The sequence below is a fragment of the Centrocercus urophasianus genome, unplaced genomic scaffold (assembly GCF_019232065.1).
Source record: "Centrocercus urophasianus isolate 14NV4802_14NV808 unplaced genomic scaffold, USGS_Curo_1.0 seq_9, whole genome shotgun sequence".
NCBI lineage: Eukaryota > Metazoa > Chordata > Aves > Galliformes > Phasianidae > Centrocercus > Centrocercus urophasianus.
Window position 1 is genome coordinate 11,635,808 of NW_024885532.1, and position 25,470 is coordinate 11,661,277.

The 25,470-nt window shown below is 35.0% G+C and overlaps 1 protein-coding gene across 1 annotated transcript in view; it reads left to right on the top strand.

Moving 5' to 3' along the window:
* DACH1 (dachshund family transcription factor 1) overlaps positions 1–25,470 on the top strand; it is a 358,551-nt gene that overhangs the window by 141,738 nt on the left and 191,343 nt on the right. The window contains exon 2 of the mRNA XM_042839321.1: positions 11,477–11,592. Coding sequence (XP_042695255.1) covers positions 11,477–11,592 — 116 coding nt within the window. The remainder of the gene's footprint in view (positions 1–11,476; positions 11,593–25,470) is intronic.

Below are 25,470 nucleotides of genomic sequence, written 5' to 3' on the forward strand. Positions count from 1 at the left end.
TTTTTTTTTTTTTTTTTTTTTTTTTTTTTCCGTAAGAACTTGATCCACAAAAAAAATACCAACTGTGTAGTTTTGCCAGAACTATTTATCCACAACATGGAAGATGTGATTTGGTCAAATACTGTTCTTCATTTGTTACTATTTTTAGGGCTGGAGTGAAGCTTGAAACAGCAAAGCAACGAAATCTCAAGCAATCAGATACCTTATTGGAAAAATACTATGATTGCTGAGAATGTCCCTTTTAGTTTGATCAGTGTTTCCAACCTTTGACATCCAAAGGTCATCGGCCAGAATAGAATCAAGGGAAAAGAACTTTTGGATTATTTTACTGGATGATTTTGGATGACTATTCATCCAAATTTTGCATATGATGCAACATTTTTAGAGGTTTTTTTTTTTTTTTTTTTCTGCAAGTAAGCAAAGATACGGTGATGAAAAAGTAAATTTTTCTTTGTAAGAAAATGAAACACAAACTGGGGTACTTAAGTTTTGAAGCTAACTGAGGCTTTCAGAAAATTAGACAACATGAAGAGTAAAAGTTCAGTTGTGACTTGTCACCTGCTTAAATTCTTGCTTAATTTGACTCTGGACATGGAGAGAAAATGTATTTTTAATTATTGTGATGAATTTTTATTTTATTATAAAATGCTCAGTCAGGATTTGAAGTGGTGGTACAGTCAATATGGAGAGAACTACAAGTTCTTTGTATCTGGAGTTGTTCCAGGTGCAGAGCATACCAATCAAATATTGTATGGATATATTTACTGGAGAGCTATAGAACATGCTCCTGCTGAGAGTATATTATGAGTCTGTTGCTGATTTGACCGTCTTGGAAATCACACTCCTACATGAAACTCTCATTTATGAATTTCTGACATAGGTGTACTACCATGCTGTCCCACTCTCTTGAAGATGAATAGTTCGTAAGTGGAAGAATGAAATGAAATAGAAGTGTCTGAACAAGAATTCATCACTCTGAATGCATTTATAAGCATTTGGCTTACATGATGAACTCAGTCTTTCAGTTTGGGGTTTCTTTATTTTGTTTTTGAGGAAAACAGATCTTTTCATACAGCAATAATTTTGTTTCAAGGTCTACTGTCTTAAAATGTGTTCTGGAAATGTGATGCTAGTGCAGTTTAAGTTTTCCAATTACAAAGTGAATACAGGGCAGATCCACGATTAGGCTTGTTTGTATATTAAACTATTTTAAGTTTTCCTATAAAAATAGATGTTTTGATATCTTCCTATGTAACTGTACTGCATGAAACTTCACACAAGTTGAAATACCAGAATACAAAGAAATAATAACAACAATATCTTAGTTGTAGTTGTTGCATTGTCATCTCTGTTATCACAAGCATGGTACTTGGGCTACTTGACACAAATGAGCGTTAACTTCTCAGTGCTGCCCTAGAATATCACATTAGTAACAGATTTATTTCACATGGTTCTCCTAAGATAGTTATGACGCAACTTTGAGCAGTGCTTGAATTTCAGACCCATAAATAACATATCTACAAGCCCTAAGAGGTTATGGTGATATATTTTAAGATATCACCTGATTGTAGCTTGAGAGTAGTGCTCTTTGTGACTTTCAAATTGTTGAAAGAATGATCAATACAGGTATCTTTGGTTGGATCCTTTCAATATTTCCACTTGACATGGTAGTACTTTATTTTTTAAAAACAATTTTAGAACTTGAGTCTTAGGTATTCTCTGTTTTCCAAATTGCTTCAATCATAGAATCATTAAGGTTAGAAAAGACCTCTAAGATACCTAGTACAATTATCAACACACTCCCACCATGCCCATTAACCCATGTCTCTCAGTGACACTTCCCTACATTTCTTGAACGACCCCAGGACAGCGACTCCACCACTTCCTTACTGTTGCTCAGTAGGGAAAATTGTGCTAGCCTTCATATTGTTCTCGATGCTTCTGCAAAGTAGGAAGTGAGATTTGGTGATTGTTCCTTGCTTTCCACTAGAAGAATAAAATAAAAATGTATTTAAGCATTTACTATTTAAAGAGTACCTACAAGGTTAACCAGCTCTCTGACACCTCCTATGTATGTATTTTAAGTGATTGGGACTGTACTGAATTTTTTAAGGGTCAGTATTTACTCAAGTGCACTCAAAAAGTATATTAATTTCACCAGTTATACAGTGCTACCCATCATTCATGCCTCACTTTGTCCCCTCATAAGATCAAGGAAGCTTGTCATTATAATGTTCAGTACTCATCTAGTACGTTTTCTCTATATGTAGATGCTTTATTTAATGCTTTATTTAAATATTTAATTTTTTTTTGTTTGTAGTGGGTGGTATAATGTTACCCTTAATCTATCACATCACACTTACAGCTCTGCAGACTAATAGTCTTTTTAGTATTTCGTATCATAAGCGGGACTCTCAAATTTACAATAAATGTCACTTCTAAGCTTTTATTTAGGTGAATCCAGCAATTCCTTGCAAGTGTACAGTTAATGAGTGTGGGTTTTCAGAATTAAAAATAAGGTGAATAAAGGGCAGTGAACATTAACCACAGTCTCTGGCAGAAACCAGAATAAAATTTTTCATTTTGAGTACAAATAGTTTTTTAAAGGGCAAGGGGTTTAAGATATAGGGAGCTTCATTAAAAAGGTGACAGTTAACTTGTTTCACCGTTTTTCACAAAGAATTGTGGCCAACTAAGTGATGAATGCATTCAGATGTTACAGTGAATACACTTATATGATCGAACTCCATTATCAACTGTTATGGATAAGAATAGCATATTAATTAGCAGATTGCCAGGAGAACCAGAGTATTTTCACAAAACACAATGAGTAGTACAATATTTTTATTCTTTCTTATATGAGCTTCAATCAATATGGAAATGTTTATGTATCTTTACTTCAGGCAGTAAAGAACACCAGTTCAGTGACTCCTTGAGCTGTGATGGTCTTGTTTACTCTGTATGTGTTTTTTCTTGTTGTTTCTGTTCTTTTTGTTGTACAGAACTCAAAATAGCAGTAGCTGTCAGGTATTTCCTACTGGAAAATAAATCAGATATTAGTTTCATAAGCAACAAAAATTTCTTAAATGAAAGTACTTAAATTATGTATATGTGCTACATATATGTGATCGAAAGAGAAATGTGCTGTTGTGCTTTGAGTCTAATTGGTTATTTGTACATGCAATTATCTGATTTATGTTCACAAATTTGTAATTACATGTGCAAGTTATAGACAGAGATGAATGCAGATGGTTAAAAAACAAGCCTTGAAGCAGATCTGTTGATTCCAACTAAAGTTCATACATTTAAATCATTGTTTCAGGCCATCTGCAGACTCTAACAGACATAACCACATCAGTTACTCTTGCTTCACATAAAGAATCCTCTCAGCAACTTTTTTTTTTTTTTTAGACAAAAGCTTAAAATTCTTTTACCTAGTTCCATTATGTATCAAACTTGCCTTTCTGGCCTGCTAGCTCAGTGCTTGAGATTCTTGTGATGTACGTTCTAGATGTTGTTTTGAAGGGATATTTATGGAATTAAAATGCTAATAGAAGGTGAAAATACTTGAGGAAAAAATAGTCTTGCATCTGTTAGAGCTTGGGATTTCATGTGGGTGAATAACACTGTTAGAAGAAATCATTTAGCTTGCACATGTAAATTATGGGTGTGGTTTATGCAGTAAGGCTGAGTGAAATAGGAAAGTCATCTGTTATAACTTGACAGAGCACTTGCGGGAAGCATGCATTTCACAACATTGCTTGTTGTATGTGTTTGTTTGTTTTTTTTTTTTTTTTTTTCAGTTGCATGGATTCTTCTGAAAAGACAGCAGTGTGAATAGGGGAAATAAATCCAGTTGTGCAGTTTTTTTCTTGCTACTGTTGACTATCTCTAAATTCCTTTCTCAGGATCTGTAGTACTGTGATTTACTTCCCGTTGTCTGACTACTTTTCCTAATGCAGAATTCTTATTACTTAAAAATATATCAATATGACTTCAATTTGTATTTGAGTTTTGTTTAATAATTGAATTTCATTATTCATTCAGACTTATTTCATACTTTGTAGGGCTGCCATCATCAGAAGCTTGTGTTTCACAGTTATTGCACAGCCGTCAGAGCCAACATACTTAAATGTTTTAAGAACATTTAGGCAGATCTAGTGTTTCAGCTAATTAGAGGAAATGGTGAACTTTTTGGATTAACTTACTTCTGACATCATAAATTTTCCATCCTGCAGAATTAGATTAATTTTTTATCTGTTTTTCTCCTTTCAATAGATGAATTACACATCTCAATTTCATTAAGAGAACAGTTATATTGCAGTAATTTTTTGAACTTACATACAGTTACAGCTGTATTTAAATCTGATATTGTAATTTACTCCAGTAACATTCAGATATCTAAATGGTTTTATTTCCTTTCTTGCCCTTTTGGTCATTCATGTATTCAAGTAAAGTCAGTAAAGAAGAATTTTTTTCTTCATTTCTTCTGTTGGGTTCAGAATGTGACTGTTAGCAACATGTGAGAGCTGACAGGTGATGTTATCATATATCCTCTTGCACTCCCACCTTGTATCTTGGACTCTCATATAAAAAATATTCCTGGCCCAGCCAAAATGCACAGTGATTTAGGTGCAGTGTTAAGGAAAATGGAAGTGTCATGATAGGTACATGACTTTTCTATTAGGAAAAGAATTAATTCAACAAGGTCTTCGCTAACTATTGAAAAGTGTACTATTCTAGTACTAACCAGAATTACTAAACTAAGTATTGCTGTAATACATGGCTTTGGAGAGCAACATATTTTTGTCTGTTGTACTCGTAAGCTGTCCTGCATTTTTGATCAAATATCCATTTTGAGCCATTCTGGTGTAAAAACAGCAATAGAGTGTTCGGTTTCTGAAGTATAGTCACATTCTGTCAGGATGCTTTCTCCACTACTCAATCTAATAGCACAGTCTAATTATTTTGAAGATAATTTGTGCACTCCTTTGTGAAGATTTTGCAACAAATCTCTTTATTTGTTTTTATCAACATTGTTTTCTGTCTCAGTAAATCTTTCTAATATATCGTGGGTTCAACACCAATTATTGCGTGAGAACATTTTCTCTTCAGCTGTGAGAAGAAAAATAAATTTAAGGTAATTGCAGTGAGTGTTTTATTTCGTATAACTGCAGAGTGTAGAAAGGACATGGTGTGATTTCTAATGTTTGTTTTCTTAACAGCCAAAATAGATATATGCCCAATCTCAGACTTACATTCTTTTGCTTTTTTTCCCAAGTGGGAGTAGAATGAGGGAACTTTTAAAATAGTAAAGTATGGGGTTTAGATCAATGTTTGGTATCGTTTTTTCCTTTAAAATGCAGTCATTAGAAATGATTATGAAGATTACCTTGACAAGAGAGTTTTTCAACCAAAGGAATTAACTTACACAAAAGGTTTGTTTAGTCGAACTTCCCAGACCTCATTTTTCAGAACTGATACGCCTTTGGCTCAAGTCGTATTAGTGTGTATGTATGACACTGAGAGCACCATGGAAGTTATGGCAATAACAGAGAACCTTGTATATTGTGGAGGAAATGTCTGCTGTCTTTGGTAACAGATTGTTGCAGGTTATCCCTGTCTTTGCATCAAGTCAGCCAGTACCCTAAGGCTGTGACATCCTCAGTCCTATTGCAGTGGTTGTCATATTGTGAGTGCACCATAACCACTTACAGTGGCTGTTCACCTAAATTTCATTGAACTAACTTCTCTGAGGTCAAACATTCTGTGTCAGTCTGCTGGCTCTGAAGCACCAAAGGAAAGTAGAACAACTGAGAAATGAAGCCTAGATTTTCGATATGTACCTTAAATGAGATGCATAAACGCTGATATAGCTGAAATTGACATTGATATTCAAAGCTGTTCTAAGCAGTTCTAAGAACATAAAAAATGCATTAAATAAATATGCCAAATGCTTGTTGCGCATTTACTGCCTGTCACCTCCCGAGTGTAGCACCCCCACCTCAGTATTACTGATTATAAAACTGCCTGACCAGTGGCAGCTTCACTGCATCATGTTTGCTCAGTTTCAAATGAGGACAATATTTCTCTGCGCAGACAAGGTTAAAAATAAAGCTGTGGCCCTAAATGTAGAAAACTACCTCTGAAATTTATTATTTTTGTCTAGAAAGGCTATTTGCTTTCTGGTTGGAGATACTGTCTTCTTTAGGGATACTTCATGCATTGAAAAACAACAGCAACAACAAGAACAACAACAACAAAGAACAATTTTTTTTTTCATTTAGAGTTATATTTGAGCAATTATTCCTCAACATCAGGACATTGGAAAGATGAAGATCTAATCACAGCATTATCTCTACTGTGTTGCTTTTTCTTTTATAGTGTGTTTTGTCATGCAGTCAGTCATCTGTAAAATGGTAGTAGCGTGCTCTGAGGTGTATGTACTACTCATGAAGAATTTAAGCTGTTTTTGAGCCAATACCTTCCTTTGTGCTCATAATTGTAATAGAAATAAGTGGGAGGTCTGTGTGTCTTTCAGGTGTGAGATCCTTACATTTTAAGCCCATGGCTGTCTTCTGGCAGATAGTAAAAAGTGCAGAATGAAAAATCTGCTTACTTTTAAAGACTGCCATTAGACGTATTCCTATTCTCCCTTCACCTCTTTCCACATGATTGTGCTAGATCACATTTTCTGCTGATTATATCTGCTTTTAATTGTTTGCACTATCAAAATTATTTCTGGGAGCAAGCTTGTAGTTTGATAATACAATTGGAGGTGTATAAAACTTTTATAAATGTAATCAAAGCACAACATTTTATCTGATAATAACTACAGTTTCTTCTGTTTTTTTATTGTTTAATTCCACCATTTGTTGTTGTCTAGATTCAGTAACACAGGAAAGATTTATGAATGTTATACATTGATCAGAAGACCAAAAAAAGAACTATTCTCCCTTCAGAGAACTTGTTGTATTTTTGGACAGCATCTTCTCAGTTTCTTGTCATGTTTTATAACTTCTATGCCAGTCGCAGTAGAAAAAACATGTATAATCTTACTTTCTAAGGTGAAAATATTCGAGCCATAGTACATAGTATTGTTTGAAGTGCTTGTGAAAGTTAAAGGGATGAATTACAGATCTGACAAAAAAAAAAAAAAAAAAAAGGTGGATTTATTTTCAGTGTTTCTGGAAGGAGCTCTGAATATCTAATTAGCTGATGCAAAAGGGAAATCATTCTTTCTGCTTTTGAGAGTTTCAAGATTCACCAGTGTGCACTTTTAGGTCTCCTGTCACATAATGGTATATTGGAAATGTAAATTGTGACGATTGTCTACAAACATAAAACTCAACTGCCTGTGGGAATATCTTTCAAGCTGTGAAAAAGAGTGAAAATGTGGATATAAAGCTTACATATGCCTATATAACGCACACAACTTTTGAGAGAGCTAAATGCGTTTAGGTACATCACTTCAAAACTGAGTACTGTTAGTAATATTCAGGCATACTTAAAGAACTCTCATGAATGAAAATTTAAATTTTAGAGAGAAAAAATTCTAGCTTAAATATTTAGATTTATAAAAGCAGAAAGATAGGAAACAAACTGATTGCTTCCCCCGTGGCTTCTTCTCAGCTCTTTAAGCAGTTAATCATTGTTGCTTCTATGGAGTTTTGCTGAATTGTTCTGCTCTCTCAAATTTTATCCTCAAATAATGAAACAGAAAGAAGGAAGAATATCTATGACTTCCAGGACTATTTCTTGTACTGTCTTCCTGCAGGGTCCCGAAGGACTCCACAGTACCTAGTACTATTACCCTTGATGTTGTTATATGTTGGCTTCTTTTGGCAATGTTGTCATCTTTAGAATCAAAATGGTTTGGCTTTTTATATTTTACCCATTAGTGTATTCATCATTATCTTAAGCCTAGTTTTAGAAGAACCAATATTGCAGTCCATAGGTTTTATTCAGATATAAACCAAACTGTTACAGTATCTTTAAAATACATATATAAATGCTTAGGTGTTTAATCTAGTTTTGGAAGGGCTAAAGGAGGGTTACCAAAAATTTTTAATCGACGTTTTTTGTATCTCACTGAAGTCACCTGGAAAAAGTGGTTTACATTGCTTTGGCATTTTATTATGTCTTTTGCATAAAAAAATAAGCTCAGACCTTGCAAATCTTCTGATTTTGAGAAGAAGTGCAAATGTGAGTAGTTGGAAGAAGGTTTCTTGTCTTGGAATGAAAGTGAACTTGAGTTTAGAAAGTTTGGAAGTTTAGAAAAGTTAGTAATTAGGAAAAAAATTGTCTCAGAAAGGGTGGTAGTGCATTAGAACAGTCTGCCCCAGGAACTGATGAAATCACCATTCCTGGAGACATTCAAGAAATGTGTAGATGTGGCACATGTGGACATGGTTTAGTGAGCATGGTGGTGGTGGGACAATGTGTGGATTAGATGATTGTAGAGGTCTTATCCAACTGCAACTGTTCTGTGATTCTGTGAGTGTCAACAAAACGATTCAGTTAGTTATTTTTATTACTGTGTTTGAGATACTTAAACTCATTTGGTATACTTCTAATTTTTTTTTTAATGGTTCATAATATGGATATAAAAATGATAATGAGCTTCAAAACAACAAGCAAGTTTTCAATCAAGGTTGTTTTTTTTTAAAGAAATTTTAATGCATTTTTTCAGTTTTGGTAGTGATTTATAAAAAACTCTTGCAATTCTTATTACTTACATTTTAAAAACAGATCTTATAAAATGTTGGCATTTCAATTTAGGAATTGCATTAATGAAACAAATACGTAACATAAAAAACAGATCAAGACAAATATTGTTATTTAATTAGTTACTGTGGACAATAGGTGTGTACTAACTGTAACCAGTCAGAGCTTTACTCATTTTAATTCCATATTACATAGTTTGCTGTTAATCTAAATGAGATCTTCTGGACTAAAAAAAAAATATTGCATTTGTTTTTTCCGCCTGGTTGTAATGAACATTTTATAAACAGAGGAGAGTCTTTTTTTTGTAGTAAACTAGAGTTGCTGTCTTGTCACTTAATAATTGTGTGAGGACAAAAGCAGTTTACTTGCCTGAATTTATATTTAAATATTGTTAATTAGATTGGAATTTGAAGTTCAAAACTTCTTGAAAATATTTATTTGATAAAGTTTGTGGTAAACTGTGATTTAAACTGTGATAAATCACAGTGCAAAATTGTGTTACTGGGATCATTTATGCCTTTGAGCCCAACAGACGTTTTGTGTAGGGTGTAACAGCTGACTTGATGTAAGAGGTGACCTAAGGAAGAATTTTGCCTTTGATATTTCAGAAATTTACCTATGGTTTGCTTCTGACCTTTGCTTACCAGTTTGCAAGTGTTTTCTCATAGACTTTACAGAGGGCTTTAGTCCTCTTGTGTACGTTGCAAAAATTGCATCCTTAGACGAAGTAATTCTGTCTTTATTGTGACTATTTGGCAGTGATACACTAATTTGTCAAAGAGAATCTTTGCAGGAGTGAAGTTTTTAAAGACTTGGGAGCTGCTGGTACACTATACATAGCACTCTGCTTTTGTTTTGTATGCTGTTACTGGACCCTTCTGTACTCACATCATAACTCTGATTTGAGAACAGTGCATTATCATAGATATTTAAAGTAAGCCATTAAAGTTTTCTTACATAGTGGAATTTTTTCTGTGTGTGCGTTTGAATATATTAGAAACATTTCATTTAAATCAAATCATTTTTGTCTATAATTTTTATCAGTTTTATGTGCATTCATGGTATGTTTGTTTTTATTGTAAATTACCAAGGAAATTTCAAAGGAGATGAAGACACTAAATCTGGTTCTCTGAGCTGCAATAAGACAATATTATTTTTCGACAACTGTTTTTTCTTGTAGTTGTGAACATGATATGATTTTGTTTGTATTAAGGAAAATGAAATAACCCAAATCAATCAAAGAAATTATCGAGCTTATAATTTTGATAATGACCTCAGCTCAGGACATTAAGTTGGGAATTAATGATCAGTTAAGGTTAATGACTCAATACCTCGAGTCATTAAACATCCAAGAAAGTGCCCTATACTTTGATTGTTTTTGGTTTATTAAAGATAGAAGTTGCAAAAAGAGAGGTATTTCCAAATACGAGGGTAAGTAATTTGCACAGAAAACGCAGGTATTTTATTACCTACCTCCTCCTGTACTTTCAGTATAGCTAAAAATCCATTATCCTTGATAGAGCTTTGTTAGTGTAAGGACGTAAGGAGCAAAACCTTCCACAGCCTTTTTTTTTCTTTTTCTTTCCCTTTTGGAATAAATGGAGAATGCCAAATGTATGGCAAACTGTAGGTTAACACTGATTTCTTACAAGTACATATCATATCATCTTTTTTGTGAAGTCATCCAAATGTCCCCTAAATAAGCATGTACAGGGTATTGCAATAGTACCCTGTTATGATCTATACATAGGAATGAGGGTCTTTGGATATGCATTATATGTAGCAGATACATATTTGCATGTAAGTGGGTAATAAGTATTGTTATTGTAATCTGTGTCTAATTTGTATGCTACTTACAGAGTCCAGGAGATGGAAAGTTGTGTATGAGAGCATTTAACAGACAGGGAGTGTTTAAACCTGAAGCCCTTTATTTTCCCATGCTGGACAGAAGTAAGCTGCTATGCTGGCAGTTGCTTAACAATATCTTACAAAAAAATTCTGTTTCGTTTCTGGCATAAAGTAGTATATTTAAAGAAGGTGACTTAGTGAGATTTTCACTTTAAAAAGAATAAGGGTTAAATGATAACTTGACTTATCTTTTAAATGACAAAAAATAAAGAAATTGCAAGACCTTTTCACACATTAGATATGTATTGTCATTTATCATCTAGATATCAGGCTAGCAGTGCAAAGTAATAAAACATATCATCGAAAAATGTGCTATAGGTCTGAATCACTCTTTCATTCCACCTCCCAGCTAACTGTAGTATTAAATCAAACAAGCAGAACATTTCCTTAGGCAGCCATTGCCTTTTAATTTCCTGAAGAACCTTAAAATATCATTCATTACAAGTACTACACATATTTGGTTTTTAAAAGTCTCATAAATCAATAGCAGGCTGACTGTAATAATTATTACAAGTTAGTGCATAATTTTCGTGCTGAAGGCTGCATGCAGAACTTTAGCATATGCAAACGAGGCAATTCAAACTGTGTATAGATATTAATATGAAGAAGCAGGTAACGAGGTGCACGCTATGAATTATGCATCAAGAGCGGCTGATCTTCAATGAAGAAAATGAATTCAGCATGTAATCTAATTAGTGATGGAAGTCTATTACATCTAACTGCAAAAGCAACCGTCCTTGAAACAAATTTATTTACAGTCCATGTTACCACTTGAAACAACTTTGAAATGATGTGTAAGACAACAGCTTAATTGTAAAAATTTTTTGTTTGTTTGTTTCAGTTCTAGACCTGGAAGGCCTCCTAAGAGGACTCAAAGTGTCACCTCCCCAGAGAATTCTCATATCATGCCACATTCTGTCCCAGGCCTAATGTCTCCTGGAATCATCCCGCCAACAGGTAGGATTGCTAGAAGTACCTTGACACAAGCAGTTTTTTGAACACTTGGCTTATATTCACTTGCCAATAAATTAACAGTCTAGGAAACCAGCACCCTAATTTCATAAATGAGTTCTGTAATGTAACGTTATTGCTACATAAATGTATTGTATGTAATAGAAGTTTTGGCAGCTGGGTACTTTAAAATACAAATGTCAGCAAATTATAATCCTTTATAATTTTTCCCATTCCCTATAAACAAAAAAAACTTTGAAAGTATGAACTTCCTTACCTATCATTAGAAAATGGTCTCCCCATTCATTTTTGGTAGATCATATATCTTTTTTTCTTTTTGGCTTGATCAGCTAACATTATCATGAATACAGTTTCCTGAAGAAACTGAATTAGTTAAAATAACTCCATGCTGCACGCATATCTTTCTTAATTTTTCATCCTGAAATTCTATTTTTGATACATCTCCCGAGGCCTTATGCTAATGTAAAGTCCAGCAACAATCTCCTTCTTAAACTACTGTTTTCTTTTGAAAGTTACTATATCTCTTAACTGTGCCTTGCTCCTAGTCAGAATTAAATTAAGAAAAGCTGTGTTGCAGGCAGGAATTAAATAGAGCCGTCTGAATGCACCCAACAAACAATCTGTTGACCCTACTGCTACATTCTCTGTTTTCATGTTACAGTTTAGTTAAAATCTCCTGCTTGCTTCAGTAAAACTCACCTGAGCTTCCACTTCTTTTCCACTTCCCCACTTGTTTGCACAGCTCAGTCTCTAGCACTGACGTTCTCTAAAGCAGAGGAAAGAATAATCTAGACAGAACGAAGCAGGGAGTGGGATTGCTGGGCCTAGGAGATTCAATTAATGTTTGAGTATATGATGTGTCTATTTAAGTATGAGCATGATCTTTGGCATGGTTTTGGTCAGAGCTGATTAATGCATTCCAAAATAGTGCACAGATCAGGAAATAACACATGCCAAAAGCTGTTGGCAATTTGGATGCAAGTTTCTTGTTCTCAAGGAGCAAGGAGCGGAAGAGGGTTTAGCTCTGTGGACAAATGTTTAGCCAGGCCTCTTGGCCTTCTGGACAAATAACTGCTCTACATGATGATATAGATATTTATAGTTTTCTGAAACGCTAAAGATAAAGAGGAATGACAAAATGAAATGAAGCCAGGCAAATGAGGCTGACAAATGAGAGAGCATTAAGTAAACAAAGTGAAGGAAGATGAGACTGAAAGTGTAGGTGAGTATGTGATGGTGTCTTGAAAGTAGCATTCAGAGGGGCAATCTGGGCAGTTGTGACACCAGCAAAATAAAAAGAAAAAAGAGAAAGAAAAGCAATTAAGATTAAGAAAAACTTTAGAGGTTAAGAATTACAGGATAAAGTCTGGTACAGGAGAGAGAACTGGTGCAGAGTAGAATGGAATAAGAGAATAGGAGATAGGGTGTATGTGGGGAAAGAACAGAGGTTTTTTTAGGGTACAGATATCCATATTTATGTGGAAGAGATAAAAAATTGCAAAGAAAAATAATTTTTTTTTGTGGGAAATAAAACAACAAAATACCAAAGAAAATGAGATGCCAGGAAAGAAGGCAGAGACAAATAAGCTGGCCAAAAAGAGGAAGATAGGAAATAATTTTCACCTTGTCAGCAGAATCATTTAATCTGATAAGAAAGCAACATAAAACCACAACTCATGCCTGAAGTATCCAGTCCATCCCTAGTCCTGAAAGGCTCGTCATACTAAGTTAATGATAAATACACAGTGCAGATTCAGTTTCTTAGAATGTTGCCCATGGAAACAGATGCAGAACCTTATAAAACGATGATTTAAGAAAATGAAAATAATTCAAAATTAAAGACAATTGGTATATATAACGTCTTCTCACTTTTCAATGAAATTTCCTGTATTTTTATTGTGTCCCTTGCCAAAATCACTGGGTGACGCTGAGAAGGGCCTGGCTCAATCATCTTTACACCTCCCCATTAGGTATCCATACACATTTGTAACAATCCCCTGAGCCTTCTTTGGGTTGAACAGTTCTAGTTCTCTGAACCTCTGTTTGTGTCACACAATCACAGAATGGCCTGTTTTGGAAGGGACCTCACAGATCATGAACCGCCAACCCCCCCTTGCCACAGGCAGGGCCACAAAACTCCCCATTTAATGCTAGACCAGGTTGCCCAGGGCCCCATCCAATGTGGCTTTGAACACCTCCAGGGATGGGGCATCCACAACCTCTCTGGGCAGCCTGTTCCAGCACCTTATTCCCTGAATTGCCTTCAAACAAGCCTAAGATGTCTTGTTTGAGAAACTGAAGTTTGAATTTTCTGTTAGAATCCAGCTCCAAATTTGGAAAAAAAAAAAAAAAGATACTGAAGTTGCAAATCATTAAATATTTTATTTATCCTCCTTTTTAAGTTTTCTCAGTGATTTAAATATACTGTAATGTTTCCTTCCAGCCAATGAAAGTATGTAAGTGATCACACACATAATTATATGCTATTTAGTGTTGTTCAAATTACATAGATCTGTTAAGTATACTAGGATCTTATGTGTGATTTTCACAGGAAAATGTCTCCCCCTTTAAAAAAAATAATAAAAATTGCTGCATAATACAGAAGCATGCGCTTAACTTTAGGAATCCTGGCTTCCAAAGGAACTGTTTTTGTGTCCTTCACTTATGTATGCAGATAATATTGGTACAGAATTGTTTGTTGAGATTTCTCATAAACATTCATAATTGTATATTTTTGCAGGAGGCCAAGTTTGGGATCTCTTGAAACTATATTCTATTACTGGTCTAATTATGAAAATACACACAGAGAAGGTTATGTTGTCACTTAGAAAGAATTTGTTTTAGAAAAGTATTTAGGGACTTGAAGTTGTGGCAAAAATGATAAATGTGTAATAATGGTAAATTAAGATCTTCTTGAGTTCTCCAGAGAATTAAAATCTGCTGGGCCTGTTATGAATGCAGCTGGAGATACAGTCAGAAGAAGAGTCCAGCGTAGGTTCAGATAGGCTTATCTAGAGACTGCTTTCAAGCCGTTCCAAAATAGATGGTTCAGCATAGTTAACTTAGGCCCTACATGCCTCTATATATTGCAGAGGTTTTGTTGATCTGTGTGCTTCAAAATTTTCTAGAGCTAAAGTAGAATAGCGTATGAATTTCATGTATGATACACATTGTGCCCTGTATATTTTTGTCTGTAGCTACTATATGACATACAAAATGATGTTTCCATTATTTTCACGTCTTCGTTGAAAAGCTGTTCTCTCCATTTTTCATATTAAGAATTTTTATAATTATTCTGAAGTATTTTAGATTTCAAAACTATTTTTTTAAAGCTTTGGACTCAATTTTTCCACAGTTTGACCTGAAACGATGATGTCTAAGTAATGAAAAATATTAACTGTAAGGCTCTTGCATTTATTTCAGAAACCACATCTTTCAGTGATAAAATGTGAATCTGTAGTGCCTTAGGAAGTCATTACCACAGGGGGTGATAAGAACACTATTTTCATATATGTATACAGCTTTCTCTTTGTCCAGAAATTTCAAAGCACCTTCCATGTTCAATTTATTATTGTTAACTTTATGCTAAATTAATATCAGTAGTTATTGTCACTATCATTACCATCTTGAACAGATTTGCTTTATGTGACAAGTACTTCTGTTCACTTATTCCACATTTGATACCAAACCTTCTTTTTCACTGTAAAGATATTAAGACCCCTCTGAAATATTTCATTTATTCAAATTATAACTACTTTCCTACATTCACTGCTTTTGTTCTCTTCTTTTTCTCTTAAGCGATAATCTGGAAATGTAATTTCTAATCCCATCCTTACTTTCTCTCTTTCCCTGTGACCCCAACCAGTAAAAGTATGCTTCAGTTTCCATCCAGTGCAGAACTGTCTGAGGTATGACATATTTTTATGGAGGGTTAGGATAAAGTGGGAGTTGCAAGGTTTTGTGGATCATTTCAGCGTGAGGGATAAATGTTGTTTGCATACACAGCTGTTGATTGTGTGACAATACTTCTTCTAAAACAGAAAATTGAATTATTTGGCCTTTAAAGAAACATTAATAACTAAATAATTTCATGTTCACTGGTTCACAGCTATTTAATGTTGTATTTGGCAGAACTGAAAAAAAGCTTAACGTATAATTATTATTGTTATGCTCACATCATTTTTGATGCTGCCAGGACACAAAGTTAGTAGTTTGGAGTCTTCTGGCATTAATGCCATAAAGTCTTAAGAGTGCATTTAAATAAGACAAGTGAGTTGAGATGGTTTCTTGAGAATATTGCAGGAGCAAGAATAAAAAAAAAATTGAGTTACCTACTTGGTCCTTTTGAGAAGCAAACCTTTTGTTCGGTTACTTATTTTATGTTGTCCATGCATTTTACAATCCTGTGTTGATTAAAACATAGGCAGCGTTAAAGCTGAGTGACTATCCCATATTTCTTTTAAAAGGCCTTAACTCAGTGTTTTGATTATTAGTGCTTGATCACTTTTAATCTGAGCATTGCTTTTGATTAGTGTTGTTGTATGACGTACCATTTATCTGTTAAGGATGAACTAACATATTGCAAAAATAAGGAAGGACACTGCTTTCAGACTGATAAACTGTAATCTAATTCAATAAATTGAATCAGATTACACAAACATTTTTGCACTTCCATTAATGAAGTAGTCATTATAATTAATGTGAAAGCTTCTATCATATTCACTAGTTGATGTATTGGTGGGAAGATATACTGACTGTACAGTGTAAATGTAGTATTTCATAATCTAAAAATCTTAATTGAGGCTTAATTCTTGCCACCTGTCCTCTTCTGAAAAAACTGTCATAATTTTGCCATATTATCATTCCTTTAAATGACGAGATATCTTCTAGTTTATCAGGAGATAACAAGTTGGAAATTAATTCTGGAAACTGACTAGTTTACTTCCAGTGAGTCACTAGTTAATAGTAAAGCTGTTTTCCATTTTGCTACACATTTTATAATATCTCAAAATTAAATAGTACTGTTTCAGCAGATGAGAGTATGAGTACATAACACAGTGGGAATTCCACTGTTTAGCTGTATGCACTAGTACATGTAAATTCATTCATTTTTGACTTTTGGTATTTAGCTGTTGTGCTTTCAATTTAAATGAAGCATGATGATAATTTGAGATGTAGAATAGCAGGTGAGCAGAAAATACAAAGCAATACAAAAATGTGCTTCAGGATCCCAGTAATCAAAGGACTGTAGTCCTGCCAGCGGTCACTGATTTCAGGAGCGCTTTGTAAGAAAATAGGATGTGATCTCATGGCTTGCTGAAGGCAAACATATGGAAGATTTCCAGGCAGGCAGGTTGCAGGTTTAGGTTCTGAACCTAAAGCCTTTTAGCCATATTCACCTATAGCATTAAGTACTTTAAGTTTAGACATTTCTAAGCATGAGAAGGTTTTGAATACTTACGCTTATAATAAGCCGTACTTGTATTCACTCATGAAATCTTTTGAACACCAAGAGTTACTTGCAGAATTATAAGCCTTTTCACTACAAATTTACAATCAGTAAGAACTTACACATTTTGCAGTTTTACACGGTGTAATTCAGAGAGTCAGACCTCGCAGGTGCTCACCCACTGCCTATTGAGAGAAGTCCCTGGGTTGAACTGTTGCCAGAAATCCTCCCAGCTTTTTTGACTGAAAGGGAAAAAGTTGGTTCACTTCACAAGAGACTCTGGGTTTAAACTTATAGACAGTGTGGATAGCTGGATATGTTGTAGCACTCGAAGTACTTGAGAAGGAACTGAAGAGTGAAGTTATTTTCCAGCACAGCCCTAAGCTAGTGAATCCTCTCTTCCACTTTCATGTTATGACTGCTCATTTACTATTGCACTGTGATGTGCACAGATTTATTACTTTTTTAATGGAAAAATTAAGATTTTTTTGTTTCTTCCTGAATCAGAATAATTTTACATTCTGACAACTAGGGACATAATGTTACTGGTTTGCAAATTCCCCATCGTGAATGATATTTCTGTGACAATTACGTAGAATCAGAGTTGATCTTATTCAGTGAAGGTAAACTGTTCAAAGATATTAGTAAAGCAATTCTCTACTAATGTGTCTTGGTTTTAAGATATTTACAGCTTTCCCAAGTCAGTTTAGTATGATCAGTAAAAAACCACATCTCTGATGTGACCCTCATCCAAATTCCAGTTTTGTGTTTCAAATTGTAAGTGTATTTAACATGTTGGAAAACAAAACACTTATAGCTTTTCCGAAGAAGATATTTTACTATCATTGTTTCCTATAAAACAAATGTGCACACCAAAACAAAATAAAAAGCTAAACTCTTCATTCAAAACAAAGCAATTAAAATCTCATACTTAAAGGCAGGCATATCACAGTTATCAGTGACTAAATTTGGATATGATAATGGGACTGTTTACTAGTCATTATTCTAACATTCTTTATTCCAAATTACTATTGTTTATAATTGAAATTAAAAGGTTACAGAATAGGTAAGCACTGCAGAGTAAACTGATTGTTTCATAAGATGAAACTGGAATGGAAGCTTATAAATAGTTGTAAATACTGAGATTGAATTGTAGCTCATAGTTCAGGCAGTCTTTAAATAGCAAAAAACCAAAATAATCATGCACTTACGTTGGCAATTTTTCTTTTTCATTAACATGATTTTTTTTTCAGCCAAACTCCTGATTTTTAAAAATACATTGAAGATAATTTGAATTTCAGTCATTTCAGAAGCTGAGCTTTTACAGAGCAAACATTGCATTGTCATTTTAAACATCACGAACTTAGTATTATTTTATTAAACCCTACAAGTAGAAGTGAAGCTGATCTGCTGAATTTGGAATAATATCACAATGATAATATGATGGTCTCTGAAGTGAGTGATATTGATTGCTATAGCAATATAGCGAGATGGTGCTTGTTATAATAAGCGTAGCAAGGTTTGGTTCAGAGCTTAATTTTATCACATTGCTAAGTATAGTTCTGTATCATGACATCAACATTTAAGTTCTTGAATGCTATCAAGGTGTCTGTTTTCTTTTCTGTAGAATTAGACTTACATCCTTTCACTACATGATCAATGAAAGCTGAATGATTTTTTTTCTCCTCGTTTGTATATGACCGGCATCTATGTACTGCACTGAATAAAAGATGACTTTGAATTTATATGTTCCAAAGTTATGGTTTATGATTTCATTTTAATATATTTGGAGATTTTCCATAGTACAGGAAGAAACTGTAGCTTAGTATATTTACCTTGTTTTTTTGATTTTTTTTTTTTAACACAATGGTCTCTGGGTTAAAAATAATATGTGCTGTGCAGTTTTCAAGATCTCATACAAGGACAGAAATAGAAAGGCAATATCCAGAAAATGTGTCAGGTAGCACAGACCTTTTTGTTATATGATACAGGAAGCAAGTGAACTTAGGAATTAACTCAAGTTCTTCAAGAAAAGTATGCAAGCAAGCATCATTATATCTGAACAGCTTTAGACGACTAAACAAATAAAGAAAAAAATAATGAGCTAAGAAATGTATTAATCAATTTTATCAAGATTTATTTTAAGTAATCTCTCTTTGCCAAAAGCATCTAATGATCATATCATATCCAGCTTTTCAGGCAACAAAACCACAAAAACAGACTATCATTTTTTCCAAGGAGAACCAGTCACTGTGAGTTGTCCTTAAGACTCTAATAACTCTGACTTCATGAATTTTGTATTGCATGATAACATGCAATCAGAATGATAATGATTATCAGTTGCTCACAGTGCACTGTATTGCTGTTGTAGCCCTATGTGAAATATTAGAGATATCAAATTAGTCTTAACAGGGACAAGGTGATTTTTAAGAGGAAAGTTATTCTGATTCAAGTCCTGATTGGACTCAGGATTTCAAGACAAGATTGTTGCATGAGCTTGGTTCCAGATTATGTGCAAGTAGCTTAACGTTTTTCTTCTTATGGGCAATGAGAGTATATTTGTGTTCGAACAATGCTGTGATATGAAATGAACCATGTTGTAAGATGTACTAGTGAAGCATGTTGCTACTATCACAGAATCATAGAATGGCCTGTTTTGGAAGGGACCTCACGGATCATGAATCTCCAACCCCCCCACCACAGGCAGGGCCACCAGCCTCCCCATTTAATGCTAGACCAGGCTGCCCAGGGCCCCATCCAATGTGGCTTTGAACACCTCCAGGGATGGGGCATCCACAACCTCTCTGGGCAGCCTGTTCCAGCACCTCAGCACTCTCTCTGTAAAGAACTTCCCCCTGACATCCAACCTAAATCTTCCCTCAACTTAAAACCATTTCCCCTTGTCCTGCTGTTATCTACCCTTTCAAAGAGTTGATTTCCCCTCCTGTTTATAGGCTCCCTTTAGGTACTGAAAGGCTGCAATGAGGTTACTGCACAGCCTTCTTTTCTCCAGGCTGAACAACCCCAGCTCCCTCAGCCTGTCTTTGCAGGGGAGGTGCTCCAGCCCCCTGATCATCTTTGTGGCCCTCCTCTGGACCCTCTCCAACAGCTCTTTGTCTTTCTTGTACTGGGGGCTCCAGACCTGGACACAGTACTCCAGATGGGGCCTCACAAGAGCAGAGTAGAGAGGGACAATCACCTCCCTGTTCCTGCTGGCCATCCGTCTTCTGATGGAGCCCAGGATACCATTCCAGTCTGTATAAATGCCTTGGATTCCTCCGGCCCAAGTGCAAAACCTTGTGCTTTGCTATGTTGAACCTCATTAGGTATACCTGGGTCCACCTTTCAATGCAATACAATACAATACAATATAGTATAATATAATATAATATAATAAATATAATATAATATAATATAATATAATATAGTGTAATGTAGTGTAGTATAATATATAAAATGATACCTCAATTACTGCTCATGGTGCTGACCCCAATGCTTGAGGTTTATGAAAGGTCAAGCTGTTTGGTTTAGTTTCATACTTTCTTTAGGTAGGAGGACTTAGGTTATTCCTTCAAGGTACAGAGATAGGTAGCTGTGTTACCTTATCAGTCAGCTGCTCTGTGCCTGAGACACTGAAACATCTGAAAATGAAGAAGTGAGAAAAATGGAAAAGTATAGGAAGAGTGCAGAAGATGAGTGGGTATGAATATGTGTGTGTGACAGAAATTGTGAAAGGGAAAGAGAAGGCAGATTTCTTTTTAAGTTGATATAACCGGCTTATTAAGTGTAATATCACTTAGCTTGTTTGCTGTTATGTATTACTACCTGAATATTGAGAAATGATGAAATTACCTAGTTTCTTTATTTGTATAATTGCTCTCATGAATTGTCCCCTCACAAAAGTAGGTATACATAAGAATCTCTGAAATGTTTTTAGGTATGGACAAGTAGTTCTTAAATCATCTCCTTTCAATTGCAATGAGTCTTAATTGCAATGAGTCAATTTAGATTTACTTAGATAAATAAGAACTAGTTATACTCAGTGCAACTTGCACAAATGCATCTTCTGTTTCCTTTTCTCTCTATTCATAATGCTGCATTAAGACCACAGAGTCATAGAATGATTTGGGTTGTAGAATGGTTTGGGCGTCACAACAGTGCATTCTTTTTGCAAGTAGCAGATTGACAACATAGACAAAGCCAAAAAGTTTTCAACATCTTATTGGTAGTCAGTGTGAGTATTTGAGAGGAGGAGGGGGATTTGTTGTGAATCAGTACATTTGTTTTGAAAAGTATCTCAGATGATTGTAGTAGATTAATATTTCATCCAAGTGGAAGAAAACAGTGGTACCTATGCAATCACAGTGTGACAAAGCAATTTTTAAAGTAGTATTTTTCCTCTTTTGAAAGCTCAAAATATATCTGGCTTTCGAAGTCTCATCCTTTTGAAGTGTCAGATAAGCAGACCTGGGACAGTCTGAGGATAGCGTACTCATAGAGGTGAAAGTACAACACTCTAGCCACTATAGTAAATAGTAGCATAATATTCATTTTTGTAGAATATGGAATAACTCATTATGAATTAAGATTTTTTTTTTTAATTTTTAATTTTACTTTTTTTTATTTTAAATACAACTGTAAGAATATATTGATATAAAATTAATTACATTTCCCTTTAAATTAATTTGCATTTTCACCTAAGCTAAAATTTTATGTAGAAAGACTTACACAAGGACATAATGTGGCTACTATTTAAGCTACTTTTTCTGTAAATAATATGACTTTCATGGCTGCATCTATATCAATAAATAGAGCAGTTCAGAGCTTTTCTTTGGCTTGGAGGACAGATTTGTGTGCTGCAGCTTTCAAGCACAGGTCTGCGCTCTTTCAGATGTCCCTCAACCTGAACTAATATTCATCTGTATCTTCTACTGAGGAAGAATTTCTGACCAGTTATTTTTCCATAACTATCTGCAGCTCCTTTCTGAAAAAAAATTATCCTGGCATGAGCAAAGAACATAAGATGTGTGTTACTGACTAAATACAAGGTCTGCCCCAAAAGTAATTCCTCTTACGGTATTATATTGGCCCAGAACATCAGAGGTGGATGATGGTATGGCCTTTTCCACCAATATTGTTACATTTTGTTGCTGTGTGACAGATGGCAGCAGAGGGGCAGTCTGACAGAATGGCGTCTGACACAGAAGTGCATACGAGCAAAGGTGTGTCAATGAATTCCTCCATGAGGAGAAGTGCACCCACTAATATTCCATGTAGAATGGTTCCAGAGACCAGACAGTGGAAATGAGCAAAGTGAGGCAGTGGAAGGTATGGTTCAGCAGTGATGACAGTGATGGGAAAAACAAGCCATGTTCTGAATGGCCATGGAGATTTTTATGTTTAGCGCACAAGCTATTACTCATAGCTGGCGAAAATACATAGCTAATCATAATCCTTAGAGTAAGAAGATACCTTTAAAAGTCATCTAGTCCAACTCTTCTGCAATGAACAGGGACATCTACAGATATATTAGGCTGCACAGAGGTCCATCCAGCCAGAATTGTATACAGGGAATGGGGCTTCCACCATGTCTCTGGGCATCCAGTTCCGGTGATTCGCCATTCTCACTGTAAAAGGCATTTTCATTCTATTTAACGTAAATCTCTCCTCTTTTAGTTTGAAACCATATCCCCATGTCCTGTCACAACAGAACCTGCTAAAGAGTCTGTCCCCTTCTTTCCTGTACATCCCCTTTAGATATTGAAAGGGCACCGTCAGGTCACCTCACACCCTTCTCTTCTCCAGGCTGAACAGACCAGCTCTCTCTGCCTGTCCTCATAGGAGAGGTGTTCCATCCCTTGGATCATTCTTGTTGCCCTCTTCTGGGCATGCTCCAACAGGTCTGTGTCTCTCCTGTACTGAAGACTCCACATCTGGATGCAGTACTCCATGTGAGGTCTCTCCAGTGCGGAGTAGAGGGGCAGGATCACGTCCTTCAACTTGCTGGCCATGCTTCTTTTGATACAGCCCAGGATATGGTTGACTTTCTGGGCTGCGAGGGCACATTGTTGGCTCATGTTCAGCTTCCCATCCACCAGGACTCACAGGTCCTTTTTGGCAGGGCTATGCTCAATCCTTTCAATCTTTTCATCCTTTCATCTCCCAGCTTGTATTGGTAGTGGAAGTTGCTGCAACCAAGGTGCAAGACCTTGCACCACTAACAGAGATGACAGTGTTGAAAAATCAGTATTCTGTAGCTGAGAATTTGCTCTATCAGATAGTGTTCTTGTGCTCTTAGTAGCTGTTGTATTTTCCATAGAGATAAATAGGAGGTATTACTTTCAGAGAGACCTACATAATAATAATAGTTTGGTGTTAATGGTGCAACCTCCATTCTAACCCCATTCAGTTTTCTGTTGTAGATGAAATACATAGGTCTGTGTGGAAACAAAATGGGAAATTGCTAATAAGAAATGGAGACATAGTAACATTATGACTGGCAATGTAATGGCATTTAGGCAAATGGAGTTGCAGTCAGTTGTAGAGCCGAATCATAGAGCATTTGGATTTGTGAAACTTGATTTACTTAGAAGCTGGGTTTACTGTTGTGAGAATTACAGATTACTTTTTACAGACAAGCTGTAAAATTACTGTTTTTTTTCAAGGATGAAAATTTTACTTGCTGAATTTATAATATTTTATTTTAAATAAACTGGTGACAAAGTTTCTGTGGAAGTTTTATATTTTATTGGACCAAGTGCCATAGCTGGCAAAAATTTACAAGCTTTTGAAACACAACCTCTTATTCATGTCTTCTGAATGAAGTTAATCACTATTAAGATCTGAGAGCATCTGAAAGCAATTAAAATGCTTGTACAGAAATGCTGTTTTAATTATAAACAACTTAGTTTATCCACCTTTTGCTCAATAGCTGGATACCATTTGTCCTGTGAGTGTTAAAGATGGAAGCATTTTCTCATTAAAATCTCTTGCAGATTTTTTTTTAATCTTTTTTTGGATTCTTTAATTTCTTTATTCCTGGAGAAAGTTCTTGATTTTTTAAATGTCTTTTTGGTCTTCCATTACCTTTCTTCTTTTTTTTTTTTTTCTTCCTACTATGGAGGCCTCAGCTTAACTTTCTGGTGATGAAGAAGAAAAAAACAAACACATGCTTATCTGTATGTACAGTTCATTTTACACAAAAAAGAACATCCAGTCCAAAGATGAGATACTTACCATATGCATATCTACTTGAATATTCAAAGAAATGCCAGGTGATTTTATGCATATGGAGGCTTTTTTTTTTTTTTTTTTTTTTTTTTTTTTTGGTGGTGGTAAAAAACATCACACAACCAACAGTTATGCCAATATGCTCCTTTAGCTATTACCATCTCAGTCTTAAGTTACGGATAATCAGTTGCATCTTCTGTTTTTTATTTTCCCTAGTAGATTTTTATCTGTAGAATGCATAATAAAAAAAACAGTTTGCTTTCAAATTACTTTATAATTGTTAGTTGCTGTCTTTATCGTATCAGTAGTGTTTGCATTATTTATTATAGTGTTTTTTTATGATGTTCTCGTACTCAATATGAAGAAATGTGTTAAAATTCATTGAGGATCTGGGATCTCAACTTTGTGCTATTTTCAACTAATACTGTCAGCCCCTCTATAAACTAGTAGATGAACCAGGGTATGAAATTTTGATCCAATCCAAGACACTTTACTTTTCTTAATGAGTAGTGGAAATTTTGCTGGTTCCAGATTTACATTTTTAGACTTGGCATGGATTTTGAAATATATAAGATCTACTATTTTTTTTTCCCAAAAAATATCCGGATTCATTTTATTTATTTTTTAATACTAGAAGGTGTAATTGATCTTAAGATCTTCCCTGGCATGTTTTCCTTTACTTATTCAAAATATTAAATTCCCTTTTTCCTTTTTCTGACCAGCAAGTGTTTCACAGAACTTTCGTTGGCCAATATATTAATACGTTAAAAGGTAAAAAGAGTCTCAGGATCATGCATTTGATATAATAATTCTACAAAATAGTAATTTTGTAGAATATCTATTTTTTGGACTGTAGTTTCTATTAGTCAAAGAAGTTAATAAATTCAGCAGGTAGCCCTGATAAAAGTAGGACCTAGGCAAAGCAGAAGGCTATTTGATGTAGCCCTTGTGTAACGTGCAGTCAGGTTGAGTTAAGATTACTACCAATGGTTTGAACTTAACTTGCATCTTACATGTTTAGACTGTTTCAATTCATTGTAGCCACAGAAACATTTGTCCTAACCTGGGAAAATACTGCGTTCCTTGTATAAAAAAATCCTTCCCCTTCCCCTTCCCCTTCCCCTTCCCCTTCCCCTTCCCCTTCCCCTTCCCCTTCCCCTTCCCCTTCCCCTTCCCCTTCCCCT